This window comes from Rattus norvegicus, chromosome 19 (assembly GCF_036323735.1).
Source record: "Rattus norvegicus strain BN/NHsdMcwi chromosome 19, GRCr8, whole genome shotgun sequence".
Classification (NCBI taxonomy): Eukaryota; Metazoa; Chordata; class Mammalia; order Rodentia; family Muridae; genus Rattus; species Rattus norvegicus.
This window is the reverse complement of record NC_086037.1, coordinates 24,169,569-24,195,705: the sequence shown is the minus strand read 5'-3', so window position 1 is coordinate 24,195,705 and position 26,137 is coordinate 24,169,569. Positions and strand designations below refer to the sequence as shown.

General features: G+C 42.4%; 3 protein-coding genes across 3 annotated transcripts in view; 1 reads left to right on the top strand and 2 right to left on the bottom strand.

Annotated features, from left to right (window-relative positions):
• The window catches only part of LOC134483260 (disks large homolog 5-like), a 664,485-nt gene that overhangs the window by 24,025 nt on the left and 614,323 nt on the right, over positions 1–26,137 (top strand). The window lies entirely within an intron of this gene.
• LOC134483259 (uncharacterized) overlaps positions 1–26,137 on the bottom strand; it is a 478,774-nt gene that overhangs the window by 39,576 nt on the left and 413,061 nt on the right. The gene's annotated exons all lie outside the window — the stretch shown is intronic.
• Positions 21,966–22,733, bottom strand: LOC134483454 (disks large homolog 5-like). The gene is made up of 2 exons (XM_063278719.1): positions 22,580–22,733; positions 21,966–22,113 (listed from the first exon to the last, which is right to left on the bottom strand). Exons 1-2 carry the CDS (start codon positions 22,684–22,686, stop codon positions 21,966–21,968), a joined length of 255 nt encoding a protein of 84 aa, XP_063134789.1. The 5' UTR covers positions 22,687–22,733.

Here is a 26,137-nt window from a genome sequence, read left to right as displayed (position 1 = left end):
GACTGCAGATTTCCTCTTGATTGAACAAAGGGAGCCAGGGAAGCCTCCATCTGGACGAACAAAAACACGTTTCTGAAGCTGAAGAACATCCCAATATGTAGAATTCAGAAGGTGTCCTTCCAGGACTGGGGTAGTACAGGACCCCCCATGAGCTCATATATTCCTAAATTCTGATGTTCATTGTATTCTATCATTTGGGGCCAGGCCCTACTTCAGGCCAAATCCATATTATGAAGACCTGGAGAGAATGGAGGAGGCGGTCATGTCAATTCTACACAACTTAGACATGGAGAACACTGAGATCCATGAGACCAACCATAAGCTGAAGAAGGAGATAACCTTGTCTAGGTAAGTCCTGGTCAGAAAGGCTATCACCTGTGGAATGGCCATTTCTGACTTTCTTTTTTCTGGATTGGACGGTCTTCATCTCTGGTTCTATCTCTTGTGCTGTTTACACATCATTCTGCCAGGGTCATTAGGACTCAGTTTTCAGTTCCATAAAAGGCTGTTACTCATCCCAGGATTGTCTAGGCATCTTCAGAAGGCTCTAGATAGAACAGTACTGATTGAAGTCAGCAGAAGGTTATTAGGCTGACCTGGACCTCTGGGATCACACCAGGTTTTACAAAACTCAGTGTGTGGACCACATGACCTTGTCTTGGTTCTACTGACCTCCTTTGAGGGTGTTGGCCCACTACTAATTGATGTTGCCCCCATGCATTGGGCTTTCATGGATAGTTGTAGATCCATGTTCTTTTTGAGAGATGTGGACACTAATTGGTGCTCGGGCCAAACAAACTATTTATTCTTCCCAGAATTAACTCTTTGTGATTTGTGCAGCAGCCTTATATGTATTGAGATGTATTTTATTAAGTCTTCATGGGTATCTGGGACCTGGTAGAGATAGTGGGACTTGGGAGTAGGAATGGGAGAAAGGGGCAGCATGATCTTACTATGCAGACTGTATTTCCAGAAACCTGCTCAGCCAGCTCCTGATGGAGAACACATGTAGGCAGAAGTTGGTCCCACTGAAGCAGGAGAGCAAGGAGGTACATATTGAGTGTGCACTGAACCAGAAATATTTGGTTGACTTCAACAAGAAAGATAAAGACCAGCAACGTCCAGACCCAGCATCATCTGGTAGGGACAAACAGCTGTGTTAGCTTAACAATATCTGATAAAATTTGCCAATTTGATACATCTTTGCTTCCTCCTACCTCCTTTCTAATTTACACTCACAACCAGCCAACCACCTCATGCAATGGAATTGTTCATTGCTCTGCCTATGCACACGTATTTTGGGAAGTTAAACACTTTTCAGAAACTGAATTATTTTGCAAGTATATTTTGCTGCTCTTTTTGAAGCTGCAGTCTAGAAATGGTGACAGATGAATAACATACCTCATTATTGCATATCCACGTGATAGATTGGTTCCTATGCAGACCTTTGAACAAGTTCTTGTTTCCTTGCCAAATGACACTCTCTGGTCATGTGACTTCTTGTGTAGGAAGCACCTTTCTGGGATTAGAACCAAGTGCAAATGTCAAATTAGTTCTTGTCATTGGCTTTAACCTTGGTGACATATCGACGTCTCTTCCTTCCGGCAACCCAGTGAGGTATCTTCCCATTGCCCTGTTCTTGGTTTGCACTGGTATAAGTCTGGTTCCCAGATTGGCAGCCCACATTACTGTGAGGCTTGCCGGAGATTTTGCCATTCCTGCAGAGTTAGCAACAATGATATCAGTTAAAAGGTCCAGGTCTACTGTCCAATAAAACTGAGGTGGTAGAAGGCAGCATTCTGACAGCTGGCTTGCATTTCCTCACCAAATCAGTGTCTGAAAAACTTCCTTCCTCTCCCAGGTCTCAGAAAGTGCAAGAGAGCTGGAATTGAACACACACCAGTAAGAGAGCTTCCTGAAGAATAAGTTGCTTTCTCAGAAGTCCCTGATGACAAACATCCTTAATGGTAACAACATTTTTTTGATGAGAATTCTTCCTCAGAGTTAATTTGTCATTTCTTAGAGACCCTCAATTTATATACCACTAAGCCAGCCTGACTGATTGAGATCTTACTCACTTTCTTCTTCAGAAATCACCACTTAAGAGACACCTTGGGGGACCATCTTTCATTATGTGTGCTAGAGTAGAAAGAGCAATACATCTGTGCTTCTAAATGTTCGTGAAGAATATGATGTTTAGAAATATTTTTGTTATGATTTTAATTGAAATTTTCTTTTTGTTGTTTCATATTTATATGTTCTTGTTACTATTTTTCACTTTCAACTATTTTATAATATTTTTAGTCATTTTAATCCTTTTGTGTTATAAAATGTATTTGTTATGAATAAAAATTGAATTTGATCTCTTGACTCTTAAGACCATCATTCTTACTCAAGGGTTTTGTCCCCTCCTGTGTACTTAGAACGGACAGCTAGAGATGGATCTCTGCATGTTCCATGGAGCCTGGGCTAATAAGTGAATTCAAAGTCACCAAGGGGTACCCAGTGTCACAGTGTCTTTTGTGTGGAGAATGTGGCTGTTTCTCCGACACACACTTTATGATGAAATCACTGACATGCTTTACCCAATTGTTAGGGTCCATGTGGTTCTTCTGAGAGAGCAGCAGATGCTCTATCCTGTGAGTCATCCCCACAGCTCCTGCAGGTGGCTTTTGTTATTCCACATGAGGTGCTGTATTAGGTGGACAGGATCACCTATAATTAAATAGAGAGATCTCAGGAGATGTGTTTCACAGGTAACTTACTGAGCTGTTCATGCTCAATGTGTTAGGTTGCCAGGCATCCCTACAGGGCTCTGGTGTTCCCACTGCTCATTGTGGGTCAGGATCATCCTCTAGCATCACTTAATGTCCATATTAGAGCAGATCTTTCACATATTATCAATGATGACCATATGTATTCTGCACATCTGATAAAATACAGAATAGAAACTAGCTTCCTGTAGGCCAGATTGGCATAATGAGTTTTTCGAAAATTATTTTAATCTCAGTAGTTTAGGGAGGAACCTCAAGAGCATCCATAGTGAATGCAGCCTGCAAATGTGAACACAGGTTTCTGTTGGAGAGCAGGCCTGTGCAAGCCCAGAACCTAGGTGGGACAGTTCAAACTACCCTTTTCCATGGCCAATCTGGGATCGTATTGAGAATGTATTTTTTCCAGGTGTCTGATTTCCAATTTATGGAATTGATCTAACTTACTGAGAGTGGAGGTGAGTCAGAGAGTTAAAGTACAGAAGGAATAATCCAGTATGTCCACAAAAGCTTGCTGTCACCCCAGGGCTTTTAAAAGCTCAGCAGGTAGAGAAGCAATGTAGTATTTGGTTATTCTCATGCTTAGGTATACTCATTCATCATAAGCTGAACATGACACAAAAAGAGTCATCTGTGTCACAATAGAAGCTAGTTGTAACTAGATTCACCCCACAGTATCACATCACTACCATATTTGAGGTTGTCAGTTACTATCTAAGACCCTGGAAGAGGCCTGGGTCTTGCTACACAAACTCATAATTTATGTCTTCATGATTATTGCTTCCCGTCATATTCATATTTGGATGTGAGGTTATGTTTGTGTGCTTTTCTTCTCTTTGTTTTGTTGCCAAGATGATTAGTTTCTTGCTTCTTCTAGGGTATAGCTTGCCTCCTTATGTTGGGCTTTACCATTTATTATCCTTTGTAGTGCTGGATTTGTAGAAAGATATTTTGTAAATTTGGTTTTGTTATGGAATATCTTGGTTTCTCCACCTATGTTAATTGAGAGTTTTGCAGGATACAGTAACCTGGGCTGGCATTTGTGTTCTCTTAGGGTCTGTATGACATCTGTCCAGGATCTTCTGGCCTTCATAGTTTCTGGTGAAAAGTCTGGTGTGATTCTGATAGGTCTGCCTTTATATGTTACTTGACCTTTTTCCCTTACTGCTTTTAATATTCTTTCTTTATTTTGTGCGTTTGGTGTTTTGACTATTATGTGACGGGAGGTGTTTCTTTGCTGGTCCAATCTATTTGGAGTTCTGTAGGCTTCTTGTATGGCTATGGGTATCTCTTTTTTTAGGTTAGGGAAGTTTTCTTCTATGATTTTGTTGAAGATATTTACTGGTCCTTTGATATATGCCCCGCCCTTTCCAGGAGCTTCTGTGCACTATGGTTCCAGATGGCGTTTGGTGTTTTCCTCTGGCGTCCGAGATGTGTGTGCAGAGTGCAGTCTCTTCTGGTTTTCCAGGCGTGTCTTCCCACGGTGTCTCAGGCGCAGGGGTCCTGCCGCTCCTGGGCCCTCCCTTGTGGTTCCGAGGCTCAAGTTTGCTCGGGGGTACTGCCTAAGTCCTCTCCGCGGTGACAGCAACCGGGAAGATCTGCGCTGCTCTTTCCGGGAGCCTCCGTGCACCAGGGTTCTAGATGGCGTTTCGTGTTTTCCTCTGGCATCTGGATGTGTGCAGAGTGCAGTCTCTTCTGGTTTCCCAGGCGTGTCTGCCTCTCTGTAGGTTTAGCTCTCCCTCCCATGGGATTTGGGTGCAGAGAACTGTTTATCCGGTCTGTTTCCTTCAGGTTCCCTCGGTGTCTCAGGCGCAGGGGTCCTGCCACTCCTGGGCCCTCCCCTACGGGAACCCAGAGGCCTTATACAGTTTCCTCTTGGTCCAGGGATGTGGGCAGGGGTGGGCAGTGTTGGTGGTCTCCTCCCCTCTGCAGCCTCAGGAGTGCCCACCTGACCAGGCGGTGAGGTCTCTCTCCCACGGGGTTTGGGAGCAGAGAGCTGCTACGGGCCGGGATCCGCCAACAAAATATTTCTAAACATCATATTCTTAACGAACATTTAGAAGCACAGATGTATTGCTGTTTCTCCTCTAGCACACATAATGAAAGGCGATCCCCCAAGCTGTCTCTTAAGTGGTGAATTCTAAAGAAGGAAGTGAGTAAGACCTCAATCAGTCAGGCTGGCTTAGTGATATATAAATTTAGGGTCTCTAAGCAATGACAAATTAACTATGAGGAAGAATATTCATCCAAAAATATTGTTAATAGTCAGGATGTTTGTCAGCAGGGGACTCCTGAGAAAGCAACTTATTCTTCAGGAGTCCTCTTCCTGGTCTGTGTCCAATTCCAGCTCTCTTGCACTTTCTGAGACCTGGGAGAGGAAGGCAGTTTTTCAGACACTGATTTGGTGGGGAAATGCAAGCCAGCTGTCAGAATGCTGCCTTCTACCACCTCAGTTCTATTGGACGGTCGACATGGACCTTTTAACTAATATCATAGTTGCTAACTCTGCGGGCAGGGCAAAATCTCCAGCAAGCCTGACAGTAATGTGGGCTGCCAATCTGGGACCCAGACTTATACAAGTGCAAACCAAGAACAGGGCAATGGGAAGAGACCTCATTGGGTTGCAGAAAGAAAGGAGATGTCCATATGTCACCAAGATAAAAGTCAATGACAAGGATGAATTCGACATTTACAATTGGTTCTAATCCCACAAAGGTGCTTCCTACCTAGGAGGTCACATGACCACAAAATGTCATTTGTCACAGGACCAAGACCTTGTTCAAAACTCTACATAGCATATCACACAGTCATGCCATAATATGATATGTTATTCATCTGTCACCATTTCTGGACTGCAGCTTCAAAAAGAGAAGCAAAATATACTTGCCAATAGTTCAGTTTCTGAAAAGTGGTTAACTTCCCAGAATACTTGTACATAGACAGAGCAATGAACAATTCCATTACAGGCCATGGTTGGCTCGTTGGGAGTGTAAATTAGAAAGCTTGTAGGGGAAAGCAAAGATGTATGAAATTGGAAAATGGTATCAGATATTGTTAAGCTCACACAGCTGCTTATTCCTACCAGATATTGCTGGGGTCTGGCAGTTTCTGGTCTTCTCCTATTCATATTTATCGTTCTTGTTCAATTCAATCAAATATTTCTGTATCAGTGCACAATCAATCTGTACCACCTTGCTCTTCTGCATAGATGTGACGAAGTTCTTCATACATGTGTTCTCCATCAGGAGCAGCTGAGCAGGTTACTGGAAATACATTCTGCATAGTAAGATCTTGCTGCCCCTTTCTCCCATTCCTACTTCCAAGTTCCATTAACAACCCTAGAACCCATATACCCATGAAAACGTAGAATACATCTTGATACATATAAGGCTGCTGCAGAAACAGGAAACAGCCAATTCAGGGAAGAAGAAATTTTTTTGATGGCCCAAGCATCAAATAGGGTCCAAATCTCTCAAAAAGAACATGGATCTACAACTATCCTGAAAGCCCAATGCATGGGGGCAACATCAATAAGTAGTGGGCAAACACCCTCAAAGGAGGTCCGTAGAACCAAGAGAAGGTCATCCTAACCATTTGGTCCACGCACTGAGTTTTGTAAAACCTAGTTTGACACCAGAGGCCCAGGTCAGCCTAATAACCTTCTGCTGACTTCAATCAGTGCTGTTCTATCTAGAGCCTTTTGCAGATGCCTAGACAATCCTGGGATGAGTAACAGTCTTTTGTGGAACTTAAAACTGACCTAATGACCCTGGCACACTGATGTGTAAACAGCACAAGAGATAGAATCATAGCTGAAGACTGTCCAATCCAGAACAAAGAAATCAGAAATGGCCATTCCACAGGTAATAGGCTTTCTGACCAGGACTCACCTAGAGAAGGTAATCTCCTTCTTCAGCTTATGGTTGTTCTCATGGATCTCATTGTTCTCCATCTCTAAGTTGTGCAGAATTGACATGACCGCCTCCTCCATTCTCTCCAGGTCTTTATAATATGGATTTGGCCTGAAGTAGGGCCTGACCACAAATGATAGAATACAGCGAACATCAGCATTTAGGAATATATGAACTCAGGGTGGGTCCTGTACTACCCCAGCCCTGGAAGGACACCTTCTGAATTGTACATATTGGGATCTTCTTCAGCTTCAGAAACTTGTTATTCTGGGGCCAGGACACCAGAAGCTCAGCATCCAGATGGAGGGTTCCCTGGCTCCCATTGTTCAATACAGAAGACTGGACCTGGAGTCCAGACAGTTATGTTATCAAAAGCCTCAGCCACAGCTCTTCCGGGCACTCCCCTACACACCCAGAAAATGTGATTTGATTTTTCCTGTTTTGACAACAGGAATTATTCATTCTGAATAACTAATAGTGTAGAGACAGGCATTACACATAATTATGGAGCAGAGATCACATCTGGCCACAAAATAATAAACTGCCCAATGGATACAACTGTACAGACAAATATGACCACACAGTCAAAGAACTGTGCTGTTGACAGTGGGGCTCCCATAACAAACCATTCACATCTCCATGAATGTGTTACAGGTAAATACTCAGGCCAAGACATAGACCCCTAGATTCCAAGTGTGGAGGGAAATATAAACATATAAATGTTGTACATATGCATTTGGATGTGTGCACATGCACATACACAGACTGAGACACAGCCACAAAAAAGAGAAATGTAAACAGAGTCAGAGAAAGAGAAAGAGAAATATGGAAACAGAGAGCACTGTGAGAACCAGGAGAAATGCATGCACCATTGCTGTCTCAGAGGGCAAGACACACAGACAAGAACAAACAGGCCTGAGCCTGAGACCTTCTAGTCAAGCATTGAGATGAACAGTTTGGGACCAGGCCCCTCAGGCTGCTGCCTGGATCTTCCAGCACTCAGTCCCCTGCCTAGCACGTACAGAGTCTCACCATAAACTCACTGCAATTACAGTCTTGCAAAGCCACCAGCTGTCAAGGGCTTTGCAAATGCACACTGGACACTCACTCTCCCTGACTTTATCCCCGAATTCTTCATACAGACCACAAGTTCTGCTTTTCAATAAATGGAAGCAGATGAGTCCATTTTCCATCTTGCTCCTCAGGAAGGGTCAGGTTCTGGATCTCCTCTATATGGGAGATGAGGTTTAAAAAAGGGTCGTTACAGAGACACAGCTTTCTAGAACCCAAAACCTTGAAAGGATAAGATGAAGGTGACATTGAACACCCAGGAATGGAACAAGAGCGTTTGGAGCGATTCATACCTGTTCTTCATGGATCTCTCTGTCACAAACATCAGGCAATCTCTCAGGTCATTTCGCTCCTCTGTAATGAGCTGCAGCTCTTAAATCCACCTCTTATTTTGCTTCTTGGCCTGCTTCTTGCTTAGCTCAGTTCCAGGGGATGATGTTTCTCTCCCAGCGTCTGTAGGTAGAACAACACAAGTGAACCTGCATGGGGAGAATGCATAGAGTGTACATAGTCCACAGTGAGGCCGAAACAGGAGAACAAGCCTGGAACCCAGTGTCACTGCTAGGCGATTGGTCTATGCTTAAGAGGCCTCCTCAGTGTATCTCAGTTCTCGCACTACTCTATAGAGACCAAGAGATGTAAGCAGCCAGGTGTTCCCTATGCTGGACATCACGTGCTTACATGTACCACAGAGATGGCTTCTCCAGGATTATTATCAGCTGAACAGGGTACAGCTGGTTCAGGACCCTCACCCCTGTGGTTTCAGAACTCAGATGATAAATTCACCATTCACAAAACTTGAGTGATTGGAGACACTCAGATGTCCTACCCTGATATTCTAGGCCAATATCTTTGGATTTAAAATGCATTTCCAGGGAGGACATGGTCAACACACTTATCAATTCCCCTATTTGAAATACCAAACCCCCGAATTGCCAATGGGTTACAGGCTGAATCTTGGTCTACATGTTCCAAATAGTTTTGGTATTTTAGAAAAATGTTTGTAATACACAACCTCTAATATATAAAGCTAACGATGACCCTTCAATTAGAAGAAATCAGAGAAGGTCTAAGAACATAAGGTTATTGCCTGGAGCACAATTCTCCCCCTGTTCCTACTGTCAGATATCCACTGTATTTAAAGAAGCAATGATAGTGAAATACATTGCTGCCCTGTCTAAACTCAGAAAAGGTGGACCCTCCATGACTCCTGATGGTGTTTTTATATCAATGTAACATAACAAATGAAGTGAAAAATAAAGACCAGAAGTTCACAGTATAATAGCATTGGCCTTACCATATCCTCCCAGTGGGGATGGGGAAACTAAAATTCTGAAATCCTTGATTTTAAGAAATTGTAATATTCATGGAAATTCAATTCCTTTTCAGATGCTCCAGTTGTTATGGCCCATTGCTAGAAAGGTCAGCTTAAGCCTGCAGCCCCCCTGACAGGAAGCTCAAAATATACTGCCCAGAACTTACTAAACAATCCCCAGAAGTGCTGTCTTTGTCCATCATTACTTTGAGACGAAAGGCCAGACTCTTTCACTCTAGTCTCTCCACAATCAACGTCCCCCCTCCCAAAACGGTTGTGAAGACGGGAAAACATGTTTAGGGTGTAACCGCCAGATTCAGACTGAGAGAAACTAAGGCACTGGTTGTCACTACAACACTGGTGACATAGCAGAGGATGCCAAGAACTCTCTAGGAGACAATAGAATGTCCAAGAAGGGACAGCTGATGTCATGGGGAACAGACTTTGGCTCCCTGCTAATGTTCTCCCTGTACTGAGCATAAGCTGAGGTGCCCTTTCCAGGAGAATTTCCTGGGGAGAGCCACTGAGCATCTCCTGCTTCCAAAGCCAAATTTTCCTCAAGGCTTGATTATAAAACCCTTAGTAATCCCTATGCATCTAAATGAATGTTTCCTTTCATATCTTGCCCAAAAATGTCTCATCCTAACTCAAATTGTCCTCATCCACCAATGTTAGCCATTAAACCTTCCTGAGATTTCACACCAGTTTGAATATGCAGTCAAAAGTTCTCTTTGTCTCATTTTGTACAGGTGCTTTAAATCACATCAAGAAATAGTCTGCATGGTAGTTTACAACATGGGTGTGTATTAGGGGAACACTCATGAAGTCGTGTGCTTAGCAATCGACAATTGCCAAAAAATTCCTTAGCTGAAAGATTTGAAGTCTTTATGGTGCTAGGAAAAGTGTGGAGACCAGTTGGCAGAGGAAAGTGCAATATTGGGAGCATGAGTGAAGGGAACCTTATGCTGCTTGTGGGGTTCTCCTCTCTGTACCAATGTCGCCAAAGGAGCACTGATCACAGGCCTGAGTAAGATACATCATTTGCTTTTATCAGAAAAATAAAATAGTCAAGAGATATAGGGGATGCACATAAACGGCTAAATGGTGCTTATCCATTAAGTGAATAGAGGAAGGTCCCAGCACCTGTACACTGGGAAATGGCCACTCCACCAAACACAAAACCATCTATCATAGTATATAATGAATACTTTATAGAATGCACACATTAACACTGATAGATCACTTCCGTAGTTCAAATTTTGGGGGCAAATTCATATAGCAACTTATATAGCAAAAAACAAGAAAGAAAGAGAAGAGAAAAAGTCAAAAGAAAAACTCAAGCTTCTCTCTCATATGAAGATTGCAGGAAGTGTTATATGGTAGTCAGTTCTGTTTCGGCCATTTTAGATAGAATAGTGCATAGTGACCCTTAATGTGATGGGCCCTATATAAAGCTTTTTGCAATATTGGAATTTTAACAAACCTCATCCAGAACATACAGAAGAGGCAAGGATGTGATCACCATGTCCTTGCTCTCTATCAGGGTATTTTTCTACGTCCTTGATTTTCAGGCATCTAACAGCAACAATCTGAAATAGCTCGTAGACATGGGAAAACGTGGCTAAAACTATAGTTGTGGGTTACACACCTCAACTGTCAAAGGCTAATGCTGTCCTCACAGTCCTTGGAGGCCACTCTTGTAAGCCTATGTATTGGAAAGTGGAAAGAGGTTCATCTGAGCTCAGAGTGAACCTGGCCAACCAGGGAGAGGGCAACATGGGATACTCGAGACCCTGTCTAAAACCAGCACAGAAACCCACACTTCATTCAAAGCATCATCTCTGAATTCTTGATTATTTACCATTCTCTCCCTACCAGTCTTTCCGTTTGGAATGGTAGAAAAAAACTGGAACTGATCTTCCTATTCTCAGGACCTTGATCTCTATTTCCTTAGGTCAATATTAAGAGTGCATACAAATCGATACCACCATCTGAACATCTTAGTATTATCTACTCTGTATATGTAGCATAATACTGTGCCTATGACAGTCTCAAGCTTCCTTGAGTGTTGCTGACCCATCAAGAAGTATGAAGTACTGAGGCCAATCCCCAGGGATTTTTTCAAGGGACTAGAAGAAAGCCATCAGAGATGCTCCACTTCTTTGTCCTTAGATTAAATCAAGTTGACACAATGTGAACCTGGTGTGCTATTTAACCATGCATCTTTCTCCCAACCCCTCTTTTCTGAGTTCAGTCCATGGCAGAATTCATTCCCCACCACCATAGATATTTCTTTGTATATTTCCACAAGAGCCAGGTTTCTTTCTCTTTTCTTAAATAGAATTAGTTGTAGTCAATCAACTGCTGCTCTATGTGAGAAATGATTAGTATCTATTGTATCTTACCACACTGTATTTGTGTATACAAGTACGCTATTGGAAATCCAGCATTACTGAGGGATTGGAAACCAGCACTGTGGCCTTGCCTTTCTGTGCTGAGTCCTGGCTCACAGGCAGCAGGGGGCAGACCTTGAGTTCCTCTTCAGGCACCGAGTGATGTTGAATGGGCACTGAGCAGGCAGAGAAACACAGCTGAGGCAGTTCCTTTCAGTTATCAAACACATCATCTCCTTCCCATCGTAAGGGCTACTGCTGAGGTCTTGCCCCCGTACCTACCTTAATAGCAGCAAATTTGTTACACAGCAGCCAGCTCTTTCCTATTGTTCTGTAATATGCCTCCACATCATGGATGCCAAGAAACAAACTAAGAAAAACAAAAAAATCTGACATTGAACTGTGTGGTGCTGGTCACATACCCTGTTATGTTCTGTATGTTATGAGATTTGTTAATCTTAACAAGTTCCCCAACTATGAGTTTCACGTAGGACCCATTAGAATCCAGGAAAATAAGAACAATTATGTGTAAAATGGCCTGAGTCAGGGCCATAGACAGCAGCATTTCCAGCACTTGTGCATGAGCCCATGTGGATCTTGCAATGAGCTGGGCCATAGCAATGTCCAGTACACAGTTGTGAGCTGTTGCTCTGGTTGAACTGTATTGGTGTGTGCATTCAATGAACTACACCTATTTAAATGAATTCAGTGTTGGTGTGGTTTGAATCAGACCCCTTGACACCAAATCTTCCCTTCAGCAGCATTTAGGAGAAGAAGCTAAGGTCAGGAAAGGTGACATCGTGCCATAAGTTATGTGACAAGAGGGATGGTGAAATGATCCCTTGTGATAAGAATCAAGGTTTCCTCTGTGTTACTTAGGTCTATACTGGCCTTGTGCAACAGCTTCAAGAACCCATTTCTGATTTCCTTTGGGATTCCCTTGATGATGCACTCAGACAGGATTGGAAACAACCAAAATGGTAGTCAGACTTGATTTAAAAAGTGTAGGGAACACTGCAAACTCATGTTTCAGGATACTTGATTACATTATAAGCCTCATGATTTTGTTATTTACTTAAAAGAAAATATATGTCTGGTGGTGTAGGTCAGCACTAACACAGACATTTACCTCTAGAGCTTGTTGGTTTTTATTGACAGAGAAACTGCACAGAATTGCTATAGGGACCTGTGTCTTAGGTCTGTTTCCCTAGTATATCCTCTACATCTCTCATGATGGTGATCCTGTTTCTGGCTAAATGTATGTCTGTTTACTGGGGAATTGAGTTTAGTGACATGCAAATATTATTATTATTTTTTTTTGGTTCTTTTTTTCGGAGCTGGGGACCCAACCCAGGGCCTTGCGCTTCCTAGGTAAGCGCTCTACCACTGAGCTAAATCCCCAGCCCCCGATTATTTAAAACTATGTATTAAATTTTGTCATTTTGTTAATTTTTGTGGTTTTTATTGGCTTCTTTTGATTGACTGTCATAGTTTTATTAAATTATTTCCTGTTTCCTCTGGCATTTTATCCTTCCCTTCAAACTAAAGTAATCCTTTTAGGATCCTCTACAGTGCTGTCTTACTGGTTATACACATTGTGTTAAATTTATGTATACTATGCCCTAATCAGCACAGTAGCTGGGCAGCTGCCTGCCCTCCATGGTATCAGATCTACTTTCCAAACAATAACGCTCAACTCTTACTGACTGTGTAGCATCTTGGCTGCTCTTTGTTGCACTTGGACAGCCCTCAGGACCAGGCGCTCCTCTCCCTTAACCATGGCTGCTGTCCTCTTCCTCTCTCCTCTCCATCACACATTCTTCCTTTATTCTTTGGCAGCTTCTTCTTCCTTCTTCCCTCCTCATGATCCTCTCTAGCAAAGCCCTCAAAGCTCACCTGCCCCATCTCTCTGCTGTGCAGTTGTGGGCTGTTGGCTTCTTTAAAATCACAGTTAACTGGGAGCAGGGTCAGCTTCTTTGGGGTTAACTAGTCTTGAGTTCCACAAATTAGCATTAAATACAAGCAGAATTAGACCAATACACTACAGGGATTTCTTTAGTTTTGTTTTGGTGTCAGTTTTCTTTTACCTTTTCACTTTCTATTTTATTTTCGGATATTTTTTTATTAATTGGTTATTTTATTTATTTATATTTCAAATGTTTTCCCTCTTTCCAGACTCCCCTCATCAAATCTTACATCCCATTTCTGCTCAGCTTTGCCTATGTGACAGTGCTCCCCCACCCACACATACCCATTCCCACCTCACACCTCTAGGATCTCCTTTTGGTGGGCAACAGGCCTCAGTGTAGTCAATGGCCTCCCACCACATGGATGCCACTTAAGTCACTCCTCTTCTACACAGTTACCTAGAACCATAGACCCATCCTTCTATACACTTTGGCTGGCAGTTTTGTCCCTAGGAGCTCGGGGGTTGGTAACAGAGTGTCTGGTTAGATATTAAAGACCAATAGTTGCTGCTATCTCCTCTTTTTCTGGTTGTAGGTGAAATTATGTTTGTGTGCTTCTCTCTTTTTTTTTTTTAATTATTGTGAGGTGATTAATTTTTGGTTTTGTTCTTGGGTATAGTTTAGCTCATTTTCTTGGAGTTTTCCTCCTATTGTCCTCGGTTATGCTTTCTTAGAGAAAAAATATTGTTTAAATTTGGATTTGTCATAAAATGTCTTGGTTTCTCCATTCGTGGTGATTGCGAATTATGCTGGGTATAAGAACCTGGGTCTGCATTACATCTGTCCAGGATTTTTGGCTTTTTGAGTCTCCGTTGAGCAGTCTGGTGTAATTCAGATAGGTCTGAATTCATTTGTTACTGGATATTTATACCTTACCCCGTATAATATTCTTTCTTTTATCTGTGCATTTAGTGTTTTAATTATTATGTGAATGGAGGAAATTTTTCTGGTTAAATTAATTTGCGTTCTGTAGGCTTGCTGTACCTTTATGGCCTTTTATTTCTTTACCTTATGGAAGTTTTCTGCTATGATTTGCTGAAGATGTTTACTGGACCTATGGACTGGAAATCTCAATTCTCTTCTATGTCACTTATCCTTATGTTTGGACTTTTAATTGTGTCCTGAAATCCATGGATGTTTGAATTCAAAAAAGCATACATATTTATCTGAGATGGGTGCTTTGTGCTTTGTTAGTGACCTCCTTGACCCCAACTCTTCCATTTAGGAGCACGTTGGATAATGAGACATGGTCAGCAATGGTGACTTCTTGCCATAAAGTATATGAAAATAGGGAGGTGACTTTATGTGCATCAAGTATCAGTAGTCTCCTGGGTAGTTTTGGTCCCCAGGTGGCTGTATGCAACAGTTTCAAAAGCCCAGGATTGATGTTCCTTGGGATTCCCATGGTGATGAACACAGACATGACAGAAAAAGGCCAGAATACACAGGATAGTACTTGTCTTATGTAATAGAGAGAACATTATTAAGTTATGTTACAAAATATTCGATCACACTGTGATCTCCCTGAATGTATTATTTAATGAAAAACTATTGTGTGGTATAGCATCGCCAGGGCACAGACATTTAATGCAAGAGCTCTTTGTTTACTGTGAACATGGACTTTATTACTGTTCAGCTCACCTACCTCACACCTTTACTGCAAAGCTAAAGGGCACTTAGGTCTAGAGCAGATCAAGGCACAACTTGATAGGAAATTAAGATAACTAGGGCAATGGAAAGTCTTTGAGTTGAAGGATTTTTAAGAAAGTGTGCAGAGGGAGCTACAATGCTCTTCTTCTGGGGGAACAGTGAATTAGGAAGGACAGTTGGGAGCTTTACTTGAATTCAGCATCTGATTCCTGAGACTTCATTGGTAAAATTGATGTCTGGAAATTTTGTGTTGTAAAACAACACATTGGCTCTGCAGCTTTTGGCAATGCCCATGGACAGAGAGATCACAGCAGCTGGGGACAATCTGAAAGGAAATCAGGTTTTCTTAAGTCACCTGAGAAGTCCTCAAGGAGAGAGGAAAGAATGGGTAGCACCATAAGAGAAGGCTTTAGGATCTCGTACAGTGCTACTCTAGATGCCTTGAAAATAGAAGCAGAAAATGTAAAACTAAATGACTTCCAGGAATTAGCTCATTTCTGTTTATGATTATTTCATATTGGCACTTTATACTTGATTATTTTTTTTAATTTAAAACAAGATCCTTTGGTTTTAATTCAAGGCTCTCTTGGAATCACAAAACCCTTACAACCCCTGTATGTCGCCTGACATCTAACGCTATGGGGCTCGAGATTCTACTTTTAAATGCATCCCCATCGAGAGCTTCCATTTAACCAGCAGGTGTCCATGCCAGGCAGACACTGAGCAGGTTGTATGTTCTGTTAATCTCCACAACAACCCAATTCAGCAGAAACACGTCCATTTTACACCTGAAGAAACCACAGCTCAAAGCAAATGAGTATCAGGGTCCCCTCAGTCTCACAGGCTGTCACTTAGACCCACATCCTTCTTTGTAAAGGGAAGCCATGGGCCTGATGTGGCTGTGCAAGCTGACTCTGCTGAGATGATCAATGCTATTCTTGACCCTGGAAGAATTTAAGACAAGGTGACCCACAGACTCCTGGGATAGATTCTGCCTCTGGTTCCTAAGGTAGGACACAGTATCCCTTGCCATGGGTCTCTACTCACATGAGGAGTCTGCTCCCATGTGTCAGCTTCTATGGCAGTGGTTCAAATCCCTCCTACTGATGCAACCCTTTAATACAGCTCTTCATGCTGTGGTGACCCCCACCACAAAATTATTCCATTACTACTTCATAACTAATATTGCTACTCTTATAAGTTATAATATCTGATATAAATTTGTGAGTGGTTGCACCCCACAGGTTGAGAAACATTGCTTTATATATATATATATATATATATATATATATATATATATATATATATATTTTTTTTTTTTTTGAGAAGCCTTCATCTGAGGAGGACCTGATGCAGGTGTGACAGCAGAGACACCCTGACGTACTGACAAGTTTAGGAGGCCCAAGGCTGCTTGACTTAATGGCAACAGAGATTTCTGGCTGAAGGCACAATCTGAAATCACTGTCCCCAGGACATTTCTTACCTCAGTTTTCCCCCATTACATGGTGTGTCTGCTTGGACATGTCTGTCCAGGAAGCCAGTCCCCGTCGTCTCTGATACAGACAGAATGCTAAAGGTGAGAATGCTTTCCCTCTGTTGGCTCCCAGTCACTACTATAGAAGTGAGTTCAAATCCCCTGTGGGTAAATGTGTGTCTCACATAGTGTGTGAGACTTGAAATTCATCCATTTGAGTTGTCAAAAACCAACTCTCACTTCAGATTTACAGCTGACCAACACTTAGTTTCAGGAGAATGAAGAAGCTGGCCAGGCCTGCAGAGTCAGATCCCCTCCCTGCCTGGGACAATCCCACCCATAGCAGACTTCATCTTCACCAGCAGCTGTTATCAGAAAATCTGACCTTAAGGTTCTGAAGTCCACATATGCACAAACCCTAACGTTGTTAGATGGCGGATATGGGGTTTTTCTCCCATTTAAAATCATTCGGGCCTCTTCTCTCCCCTGAGATGCACTCTGTTCTCTCAGGTCTGTTGGTCCTGGAAGGACCTCGGTTCAACTGAAGGCCTGGGAGGGAGCGGGAGGACCTTTTGTTGTAGAATGAGCATTGATCAAGAATGTAGCCCCACACTGACTGGGCAACTAAGCTCCAGAAAATCTTTCCCAGTCACAGACCTGGGTCATGTGGGAGCCTACACTGTTTCATAAGAAGAGCTGGTTGCTTTCTCCTGAAAGAAGCACTTGGGGGTTGATTGTCACTTCTGAACCTTCTGTTCTAAGTCACTTCTCAGAAGGGGCACATTGCTCTGACTTATCCATGGGACCCACACAGCACTGGGAGTGGAGGATCCTATGGAGTTGCAGCTCTGAGCTGGGTGGGGTAGCTCACACTATCTTGAAGAAGCCTGTTTTCACAGCTGATCTGGATCTGAGGAACAGGTGCTTTTAAAGAAGCATGTGAAAGCATCTCCTGCAGGAGAGCTCACTATGCAGGGAAAGTCACACAGGATAGGGAAAAGTGGCTTCCCAACTTCCCCAGGGCACTCAAACCAGGGAGGATTGTTGAATTTGTTGGTTGTCTATTGTTATATCCCCCATTTATTTCTAATTTTGTCAGTTTAGGTATTGTCTCTCTGGTGTATAGTTTGTTTGAGGAAGAGGTTGTCTCTCTGGTGGACCTTCTCAACAAAAAAAAAAAAAAAGAAAAAGGAACCAAAAAAAAAAAAAAAAAGCAAGCAAGCAAACAAACAAACAAACAAAAAACCAACACACAGCTCGTGGTTCCCTTGACTCTTTGTATTTTTCTCTTTGTTTGTAATTGATTGATTTGATTTGAGCCTTGAATTAATTTCCTGCTGTCAAATCCTACCAGACACTCTATAAGATGAGGCTTTGCCTCACCTTGGTAAAAGTAGCATGTAATAAATGAAGCTTTTGCTGCTCTCTCCAGTGGGGATGACATCACAATCTCACTGCAAACCATGCACACCCGGTTTAGGTTGTATTAACGTAGCCACCATTTCAGTGCTCCCTGCAAGGTGCCATGGGGCAGTAGTAACATGAGTCTGCATGCACCTCGACAGTTTCTACTATGGACCCTTCCCCATACAAACACACACACACACACACACACACACACACACACACACACACACACACACACTTTATTGACATGGTGCACATTCTTTGCACACCAAAAATAAAGTGAGCAATAATGAAAACAGATCAATAATGGAATCAATGGAGGGAGCTGTGGGGAAGCTGGGGCTTAGAGTTACTTAAAGGCCCTATGCAGGCTCTCCTTTTGTTGGGGGAGAAATCAAGTGCAATGTCGTTCTTTATTTTTTTTTCTCTAAAGAACAGATGGCTAGGGTAGATCATAGGGCTTTGAGAATGTTCGGCAAGTACAGTTACACGGAATTAAATCCTAGGGCTGGGACCTATTTAATCTTCTACAAAGTTACAGAGCAGCCTGGATGAAGACTCTCAGCTGAAAATGTGGACATCTCAAGACAGGCACTGGACAATGGCTGACAGACTTGACTGAAGAGTGGTAATGTTTTGCTATCTCATAGGAAAAGAAGGCCCCTCATACCACATTGTACTCTAAGGACAGTTTATTCAGGTTAGGATGACATGAACTATTGACTCATGTCACAGATGTCAGCACAAAGTATCCAAGGTATTGTATGCCAATGGTAGCATTAACAGGACAAAGCACACAGTGTCATGAAGACATAAATCATGAGTATGTGTAGCAAGACCCAGGCCTCTTCCAGGGTCTTAGATAGTAACTGAGAACCTCAAATACAGTAGTGATGTGATAGTGTGGGGTGAATCTAGTTACAACTAGCTTCTATATTGACACAGATGATACTTTTTGTGTCATGTTCAGCTTATAATGAATGACTAGACCTAAGCATGAGAATAACCAAATACTACATTGCTTCTCTAGCTGTTGAGCTTTTAAAGCCCTGGGGTGACAGCAAGTTTTTGTGGACATTCTGGATTGCTCCTTCTGTACTTTAACTCTGTGAGTCACCTCCACTCTCAGTAAGTTAGTTCAATTCCATAAATTGGAAATCAGTCACCTGGAAAAAATACATTCTCATTATGATCCCAGTTTGGCCATGGAAAAAGGGTAGCTTGAACTGCCCAACCTAGGTTCTGGGCCTGCACAGGCCTGCTCTCCAAAAGAAACCTGTGTTCACAGCTATAGGAAGCATTCACTATGTATGCTCTTGAGGTTTCCCCTAAACTGCTTAGATTAAGATACATTTCTTGCTATCAATAGAACACATTATGCCAAGCTGGCTTACAGGATCTAGTTTCTATTCTGTATTTTATCAGATGTGCATAATACATATGGTCATCATTGATAAAAGGTGAAAGATCTGCTCTAATATGAAAACTAAGTGGTGCTGGAGGATGATCCTGACCCACAATGAGGAGTGGGAACACCAGAGCTCTGTAGGGATGCCTGGCAAGCTAACACATTGAGCATGTACGGCTCAGTAAGTTCCCTGTGAATACACATCTCCTGAGATCTCTCTATTTAATCATAGGTGATCTTGTCCACCTAATACAGCACCTCCTGTGGAATAACAAAAGCCACCTGCAGTAGCTGTGGTGATGACTCACAGGGTAGAGCATCTGCTGCTCTCTCAGAAGAACCACAAGGACCCTAACATTTGGGTAAAGCATGTCAGTGATTACATCATAAAGTGTGTGTCCGAGAAACAGCCACATTATCCACACAAAAGACACTGTCACACTGAGTACCCCTTGGTGACTTTGAATTCACTTATTAGCCCAGGCTCCATGGAACATGCAGAGATCCATCTGTAGCTGTCAGTTCTAGGTCCACAGGAAGGGACAGAACCCTTGAGTAAGAAAGATGGTCTTAAGAGTCAAGAGATAGAATTCAATATTTATTCATAACAAATATATTTTTACAACAAAACAGGATTAAAATGAATAAAAATATTTAAAAATATTTTAAAGTAAAAATAGTAACAAGAACATATAAATATGAAACAACAAAAAGAAAACTTCAATTAAAATCATAACAAAAATATTTCTAAAAGCATATTCTTAAACGAACATTTAGAAGCACAGACGTATTGCTGTTTCTCCTCTAGCACACATAATGAAAGGCGGTCCCCCAAGTTGTCTCTCAAGTGCTGTTTTCTGAAGAAGAAAGTGAGTAAGACCTCAATCAGTCAGGCTGGCTCAGTGTTATATAAATTTAGGGTCTCTAAGAAATGACAAATTAACGCAGAGGATGAATACTCATCCAAAAAATGTTACCATTCAGGATGTTGGTCATCAGGGACTCCTGAGAAAGCAACTTATTCTTCAGGAAGCTCTCTTACTGGGGTGTGTCCAATTCCAGCTCTCTTGCACTTTCTGAGACCTGGGAGAGGAAGGCAGTTTTTCAGACACTGATTTGGTGGAGAAATGCAAGCCAGCTGTCAGAATGCTGCCTTCTACCACCTCAGTTCTATTGGACAGTCGACATGGACCTTTTAACTGATATCATTGTTGCTAACTCTGCAGGCAGGGCAAAATCTCCAGCAAGCCTCACAGTAATGTGGGCTGCCAATCTGGGACCCAGACTTATACCAGTGCAAACCAAGAACAGGGCAATGGGAAGAGACCTCATCGGGTTGCAGGAAGAAAGGAGATGTCCATTTGTCACCAAGGATAAAGCCAATGACAAGTACTAATTTGACACTTGCACTTGGTTCTTATCCCAAAGGTGCTTCCTACACAAGAGGTCACATGACCACAGAGTGTCAATTGTTCAAGAACCAAGAAATTGTTCAAAACTCTACATAGGATCCAATCTATCACATGGATATGCAATAATGAGATATGTTATTCATCTGTCACCATTTCTAGACTGCAGCTTCAAAAAGAGCAGCAAAATATGCTTGCACAATAATTCAGTTTCTGAAAAGTGTTTAACTTCATAGAATACTTGTGCATAGGCAGAGCAATGAACAATTCCATTACATGAGGTGGTTGGCTGGTTGTGAGTGTAAATTAGAAAGGTGGTAAGAGAAGCAAAGATGTATCAAATTGGCAAATTTTATCAGATATTGTTAAGCTAACACATCTGCTCGTCCCTACCTGATAATGCTGGTTCTGGCCGTTGATGGTCTTTATCTTTCTTGTTGAAGTCAACCAAATATTTCTGTTTCAGTGCACACTCAAGATGTCCCTCCTTGTTCTCCTGCTTAAGTGGGACCAACTTCTTCCTACATGTGTTCTCCATCAGGAGCTGGCTGAGCAGGTTTCTGGAAATACAGTCTGCATAGTAAGATCATGCTGGCCCTTTCTCCCATTCCTACTCCCAAGTCCCACTAACTCTACCAGGTCCCAGATACCCATGAAGACTTAATAAAATGCATCTTGATACATATAAGGCTGCTGCACAAACCATAAAGAGTTAATTCGGGGAAGAATAAATTGTTTGCTTGGCCTGACACCAATTAGTGTCCACACCTCTGAGAAAGAACATGGATCTACAACTATCCATGAAAGCCCAATGCATGGGGCCAACATCAATTAGTAGTGGGCCAACACCTTCAAAGGAGGTCAGTAGAACCAAGAGAAGGTCATGCTAACCATGTGGTCCACCCACTGAGTTTTGTAAAACCTGGTGTGACACCATAGGTCCAGGGCAGCCTAATAACCTTCTGCTGACTTCAATCAGTACTGTTCTCTCGAGAGCCTTCTGAAGATGCCTAGACAATCCTGGGATGAGGAACAGTCTTTTATGGAACTGAAAACTGAGTCCTAATGACCCTGGAACACTGATGGGTAAATAGCACAAGAGATAGAACCAGAGCTGAAGACCGTCCAATCCAGAACAAAGAAAGTCAGAAATGGCCATTCCACAAGTGATAGCCTATCTGACCAGGACTTACCTAGAGAAGGTAATCTCCTTCTTCAGCTTATGGTTGTTCTCATGGACCTCAGTGTTCTCCATCTCTAAGTTGTGCAGAATTGACATGACTGCCTCCTCCATTCTCTCCAGGTCTTCATAATATGGATTTGGCCTGAAGTGTGGCCTGGCCCCAAATGATAGAATACAATGAACATCGGCATTTAGGAATATATGAACTGGGGTGGGTCCTATATTACCCCAGGCTGCTGCCTGGATCTTCCAGCACTCAGTCCCTGCCTAGCAAGTACAGAGACTCACCATAAACTCACTGCAATTACAATCTTGCAAAGCCACCAGCTGTCAAGGGCTTTGCAAATGCACACTGGGAACTCACTCTCCCTGAATTTATCCCTGAATTCTTCATTCAGACCACAAGTTCTGCTTTTAAATAAATGGAAGCAGATGAGTCCATTTTCAATCTCACTCCTCAGGAAGAGTCAGGTTCTGAATCTCCACTATATGGGAGGTGAGGTTTAGCACAGGGTGGTTAGGGAGGCACAGCTTTCTAGAACCCAAAACCTTAACAGGATAAGAAAAAGGTGACCTTGCAGACCCAGGAATGAAACAAGAGCATTTGGAGCGATTCATACCTGTTCTTCATGGATCTCTCTGTCAGAAACCTCAGGCGATCTCTCAGGTCATTTCTCTCCTCGGTAATGAGCCGCAGCTCTTTAAGCAGCCTCTCCTTTTCCTTCATGGCCTGATTCTTCCTTAGGTCAGTGCCAGGGGATGATGTTTCTCTCCCAGCGTCTGTAGGTAGAAGAACACAAGTGAACCTGCATGGGGAGAATGCATAGAGTGTTCATAGACCTCAGTGAGGCCTAAACAGGAGAACAAGCCAGGAACCCAGTGTCACTGCTAGGCGATTGGTCTATGCTTAAGAGGCCTCCTCAGGGGATCTCAGTTCTCCCACTACTCTATAGAGACCAAGAGATGTAAGCAGCCAGGTGTTCCCTATGCCGGACATCACGTGCTTACATGTACCATGGAGATGGCTTCTCCAGGATTATTGTCAGCTGAACAGGGTACAGCTTGGTTTCAGGACCCTCACCCCTGTGGCTTCAGAACTCAGATGATAAATTCACCATCCACATAACTTGAATGATTGGAGACACTCAGATGTCCAACCCTGATACTCTAAGGCAACAACTTTGGATTTAAAATGCATTTCCAAGGGAGGATATGTTCAATAGACTTATCAGTCTCCCTATGTGAAATACCAAATGCCCCAGAAGTGCGAATAGGTTACAGGCTGAATCTTGGTCTACACGTTCCAAATAGTTTTGGTATTGTAGAAAAATGTTTGTAACATACAACCTCTAATATATAAAGCAAACAATGACCCTGCCAGTTAGAAGAAATCAGAGAAGGTCTAAGAACATAAGGTTATTGCCTGGAGCACAATCTCTCCCTGTTACTACTGTCAGATACCCACTGTATTTAAAGAAGCAATGATAGTGAAATACATTGCTGCCCTGTCTAAACTCAGAAAAGTTGGACCCTCCATGACCACTGATGGTGTTATTATATCAATGTAACAGAGCAAATGAACTGAAAAGTAAAGACCAGAAGTTCATAGTATAATAGCATTGGCCTTACCATATACTCCCAGTGGGGATGGGGAAACTAAAGTTCTGAAATCCTTGACTTTAAGGAATTGTGATATTCGTGGAAATTCAATTCCTTTTCAGATGCTCCAGTTGCTGTGGCCCATTTCTAGAAAGGTCAGCTTAAACCTGCAGCCACCCTGGCAGGAAGCTCAAAATACACTGCCCAGAACTTACTCCACATTCCCCAGAAGTGCTGTCTCTGTCCATCATTACTTTGAGACGAAAGGCCAGACTCCTTCACTCTCGTCTCTCAAGAATCGACGTTCCCCCTCCCAAAACGCTTGCGAAGACGGGAAAACATGTCTTAGCTTGTAACTGCCAGACTCAGACTGAGAGAAACTAGGGCACTGGTTGTCACTACAACACTGGTGACATCACGGAGGATGCCAGAACTCTCTGGGAGACAATAGAATGTCCAAGAAGGGACAGCAGATGTCATGGGGAACAGACTTTGCCTCCTGCTAATGTTCTCCCTGTACTGAGCATAAGCTGAGGTGCCCTTTCCAGGAGTCTTTCCTGGGGAGAGCCACTGAGCATCTCCTGCTTCCAAAGCCAAATTTTCCTCAAGGCTTGATTATAAAAACCTTAGTAATTCTTATGCATCTAAATGAATGTTTCCTTCCATATCTTGCCCCAAAATGTCTCACTAACTCAAATCGTCCTCATTCACCAATGTTAGCCATTAAAACTTCCTGAGATTTCACACCAGCTTGAATATGCAGTCAAAAGTTCTCTTGTCTCATTCTGTACAGGTGCTTTATATCACATCAAGAAATAGTCTGCATGGTAGGTTACAACATGCGTGTGTATTAGGCGAACACTCATGAAGTCATGTGCTTAGCAATCGACAATTGCCAGAAAATTCCTTAGGAGAAAGAGTTGAAGTCTTTATGGTGCTAGGAAAAGTGTGGAGACCAGTTGGCAGAGGAAAGTGCAATATTGGAGCCACCAGTGAAGGGAACCTCATGCTGGTGGTGGGGTTCTCCTCTCTGCACCAATGTCGACAAAGGAGCACTGCTCACAGGACTGAGTAAGATATACCACGAGCTTCTATCAGAAAAATAAAATAGTCAAGAGATATAGGGGGTGCACAGAAACTTCTAAAATGAGGCTATAAACATCATTAAGTGGATAGAGCAAGGTCCCAGCACCTGTACACTGGGAAATGGCCACCACACCAAACACAAAAGCATCTATCATAGTAAAAAATGAATACTTTATAGAATGCACACACTAACATTGATTGATCACATACATAGTTCAAATTTTGGGGGCAAATTCATGGCCTTAACTATCTTTATCTCAACTTATATAGCAAAAAATAAGAAAGAACGAGAAAAGAAAAAGTCAAAACCAAAAGCTCAAGCTTCTCATATGACGATTGCAGGAAGTGTTATATGGTAGTCAGTTCTGATTAGACCATTTTAGATAGAACAGTGCATAGTGACCCTTATTGTGATGGGCCCTATATAAAGCATTCTGCAATATTGGAATTTTAACAAACCTCATCCAGAACGTACGGAAGAGGCACCATGAGATCACCATGTGATCACCATGTCCTTACTCTGCATCAGGTTATTTTTCTGCATCCTTGATTGTCAGGCATATAACAGCAACAATCTGAAATAACTGGTAGACATGGAAAAACATGGCTAAAACTATAGTTGTGGGCTACACACCTCAACTGTGAAAGGCTAATGCTGTCTGCACAGTCCTTGGAGGCCACTCTTATAAGCCTATTTATTGCAAAGTGAAAGGAGGTTTATCTGAGCTCAAAGTGATCCTGGCCAGCCAGGTAGAGGGCAACATGTGATACTTGAGACCCTGTTTTAAACCAGCACAGAAATCCACACTTCATTCAAAGCATCATCTACGAATTCTCGATTATTTACCATTCTCTCCCTACCAGTCGTTCTGTTTGGAATGGTAGAAAACAACGGGAACTGATCTTTCTATTCTAAGGACCTTGATCTCTCTTTTTTTAGGTCCACATTAAGAGTGCATACAAATGGACATCACCATCTGAACATCTTAGTATTATCTACTCTGTATATATAGCATAATACTGTGCCTATGACAGTCTCAAGCTTCCTTGAGTGTAGTTGCCCCATCAAGAAGTGTGAAGTTCTGAGTTCAAACCCCAGTGATGCTTTAAAGGGACTAGAAGAAAGCGATCAGAGATACTCCACTTCTTTGTCCTTAGATTAAATCAAGTTGACACAATGTGAACCTGGTGGGCTATTTAACCATGCATCTTTCTCCCAACCCCACTTCCACGAGTTCAGTCCATGGCAGAATTCATTCCCCACCATCCTAGATATTTCTGTGTATATTTCTATAAGAGCCAGGTTTCTTTTTTTTAATAGAATTAGTTGTAGTCAATCAACTGCTGCCCTATATGAGAAATGATTAGTATCTATTGCAACTTACCACACTGTATTTGTGTATACAAGTACATTATTGGAAATCCAGCATTACTGAGTAATTGGAAACCAGTGCTGTGGCCTTGCCTTTCTGTGCCTCTTCCTGGCTCACAGG

What these genes read in the sequence shown, in the direction of transcription:
- LOC134483454 (XM_063278719.1), bottom strand. Translation starts at nt 22,686, where the DNA reads ATGAAGGAAAAGGAGAGGCTGCTTAAAGAGCTGCGGCTCATTACCGAG. An exon ending in GAGAGATCCATGAAGAACAG is followed by an intron (nt 22,114 to 22,579) that starts GTATGAATCGCT and finishes ATTTGGGGCCAG; the next exon opens with GCCACACTTCAGGCCAAATC.